Source organism: Vigna radiata, unplaced genomic scaffold (assembly GCF_000741045.1).
Source record: "Vigna radiata var. radiata cultivar VC1973A unplaced genomic scaffold, Vradiata_ver6 scaffold_250, whole genome shotgun sequence".
Lineage (NCBI taxonomy): Eukaryota > Viridiplantae > Streptophyta > Magnoliopsida > Fabales > Fabaceae > Vigna > Vigna radiata.
In genome coordinates this window covers 23,572-26,684 of record NW_014543542.1, presented here as the reverse complement: position 1 = coordinate 26,684, position 3,113 = coordinate 23,572, and the positions used below count along the sequence as shown (strand labels likewise).

The 3,113-nt window shown below is 35.8% G+C and overlaps 1 protein-coding gene across 1 annotated transcript; it reads left to right on the top strand.

Moving 5' to 3' along the window:
* Positions 1–765: 765 nt before the first annotated feature.
* Positions 766–1,218, top strand: LOC106754483. The gene has a single exon (XM_014636498.1). The coding sequence runs from the start codon at positions 766–768 to the stop codon at positions 1,216–1,218; it is 453 nt and encodes a 150-aa protein (XP_014491984.1).
* The last annotated feature ends 1,895 nt before the right edge of the window (positions 1,219–3,113 follow it).

Sequence of the window (3,113 nt, the reverse complement as noted above, 5' to 3'; positions counted from 1 at the left end):
AAAAAGAAGTTTTATTTTGATGCTAAACAATTTATATGGGATGATCCATACTTATTCAAGATTGGAGCAGATAATCTTTTAAGGAGATGTGTAACTAAGGAAGAGGCAGAACGAATCCTTTGGCATTGTCATAATTCTCCTTATGGAGGGCATTATAATGGGGAGCGAACAACTGCAAAAATTCTTCAGTCAGGATTTTATTGGCCTACTTTATTCAAAGATGCGCGTAATCATGCTAGAAATTGTGATAAGTGTCAAAGGACAGGAGCTATTTCAAGAAGGCATGAGATGCCATTACAAGGTATTTTGGAAGTTGAAGTTTTTGATTGTTGGGGTATTGATTTCGTTGGACCTTTTCCACCATCATTCAATAATGAATATATTTTGGTGGCTGTTGATTATGTGAGTAAATGGGTGGATGCTTTAGCATGTCCAGAGAATGATGCCAATACGGTGATTAAATTCTTGAAAAGACAAATTTTCTCACGCTTTGGAACCCCTAGGGTACTTATTAGTGATGGGGGATCTCATTTTTGTGATGCTCAGCTTGCTAAGGTGCTTAGACATTATGGGGTAAAGCATAAAGTGGCTGCACCTTATCATCAACAAACGAATGGTCAAGCTGAAGTTTCTAATAGGGAGATTAAGAGGATATTAGAAAAGAAAGTTTCTTTTTCATGAAAGGATTGGTCACGGAAATTAGATGATGCTCTTTGGGCATACAGGACGACTATGAAGACTTCATTGGGGTTATCACCTTTTTAGATGGTATATGGGAAAGCATGTCACTTGCCAGTAGAGATAGAACATAAGGCTTTGTGGGCTTTGAAATTTTTAAAGTTTGATCCTCATGAAATTCAAAGCAAACGAAGAAATCAGTTGTTAGAACTTGAAGAGATGTGGTTACATGCATATGATTCATCAAGGAGTTATAAGGAAAAGGTGAAATTTTATCATGATAAAAAGTTAATAAAGAGAGTCTATACTCCAGGACAGCAGGTGCTACTATTTAATTCACGGTTAAAGTTATTTCCTGGGAAGTTGAAATCAAAGTGGTCGAGACCCTTTGTGATAAAGCAGGTATATCCGAATGGAGCTGTGGAATTAGAGACTACAGATAAGGAGAGAAATTGGGTTGTAAATGGTCAGAGGTTCAAACATTATTTAGCAGGAGAAGTGGAACAGTTTTCTACCGTATTGATGTTGGTGGATCCATGAGGTTTGGGTTAGGCTCGTGATGTTAAACAAGCGCTTTTGGGAGGCAACCCAGGTTTTATCACTTTGAATTAGTAGTATAGGTTGAATTTATGTTTGAGTCTATGCTTGGCTTGTACACTTATTCTGATAATGGTTCAATATTGTTGCATGATGAGTTGTTTGCTATTGATGATTGATTGTGGATGATGATTGAGAATGTATGAATGTTGATATCCAGGTTTATGGTTGACCAGTAATGTGAACAGATGAGTAAGTGATTCATGATTGTGATTTTGATGCTAAGCAGGATTCAAGTGAGAAGTGAGAAAGCATGATTATGTGAGGTATTAAGCTTCAGAGTTTTATTGTTGTGTGCACTGTTTACAGAGAATCATGAATGATATTGACTTAATCTTGATAATTGATTGAATTGCATGTGTATGTCATATGATCAAGGCCATGATTAGAAATCCCTTACTTAGCCAAATTTTCACCCAAAGAATTTTGAATGATATACCCTTTTTGAATTGATTTACCTTGAGTTAGGGTTGAGAATAATTATATGTAATGAAAAGGTTCAAGCTTGGGGTTGAATGGGGAAAGTGCAAGGCAAAACAGAAAGAAAAGCATTGACTTTAAAAGATGAAAAAGAAAAATACATGTGAAAAGGAAAGAAAAGAAGAAAAGAAGTTATGCATGTAAAAAGAACTCAATTTAAAATTAAAAAGGGAAAAGTTGGGAATGAGTGAGATTGGTTAAAAAGAGAGTGTGCTTGAACTTTGAATGATGAGTTAAACTCTCTTAACTCAAGGATTTTGTATTCCAGAAAAACCAATTTTCTTGATAGCCCAGCCACAATACAAGCTTTGGAAAAAGTACTTGTGATGACATATGCATGTGAAGATTTTGATTGTTTAAGATGAATGACAATATTGTTTTATGTGACATGTAAATAGTAGAGAGTAGAGTGACCTCCCTAAACACTTGAGTGATTGAGTGAAACACATGCTTTGTGAGAATTGTTAAATCCTTGTTTACATCTATGCTTAGTTGATTGATCATTCATGAACAAAACATCTGTTGGAAAAAGATTAATTATGTGAACTAATTTGGATTGAAAGCATGCATACATCTTTGTAGGATTCCACAGAAATCTGAATTGTATGATAACTTGTCATGAGAAAAAAAAAAGAGTTTTGAAAAGTGTGAATTATTTGATGAAAAAGTGAAAAGCCAAGTTTTGTTTTGTTTGCTTGAGGACAACCAAAGTTCTAAGTTTGGGGTTGTGATAACGGTCTAAAAACCGTTATTTTCATGCTTAAATTTGATAGTAAAACACACCCTTTATGGCTTAGAATGGGCTTTAAATCAAGTAAAACACCTAGTTGAGTCTTTTGAGAGTCAAAAGTTGGTTTTAGAGATATTATGCTTGTTTTGCAGGGTTTTTAGATGAAATGAAGATGGAAGTAAAGTAAGGTGGACTTAGACCCGTGAAAGAAGGAGAAATATGATGAAGAGAAGGGTCAAGCAAGCCGTTGAGCGTCAGAATGGTCCGCTGAGCGCTTAGAACGATTAGAGGTTGCCGCTGAGCGGTCAAAGGGCAAGAGGCAAACCGCTAAGCGGTGAATTTAGCCGCCTAGGCGGTTGTCTGTTTTTTTAGCTAGATTCTATAAATCTATATGTAATCTATCTGTTATCTTTTTGTGCTTATATATAGCCCCAATGCGAATTAGATAGTGATTCTTTTGGCAGAGAGAAACGTCCAGAGCTATTCCACACCTTGGAGGAGGTTCCTTGGATGCTTAGGCTCCATTCAACCAAGTTTAGGGTTATTTCTTCCACTCTTTCATTATTTTAATCTAGTTTCACCATGATTATGGTGAACTAAACCCTTTGTTGTTGGGGAACAATGTAAT

What these genes read in the sequence shown, in the direction of transcription:
- LOC106754483 (XM_014636498.1), top strand. Translation starts at nt 766, where the DNA reads ATGGTATATGGGAAAGCATGTCACTTGCCAGTAGAGATAGAACATAAG.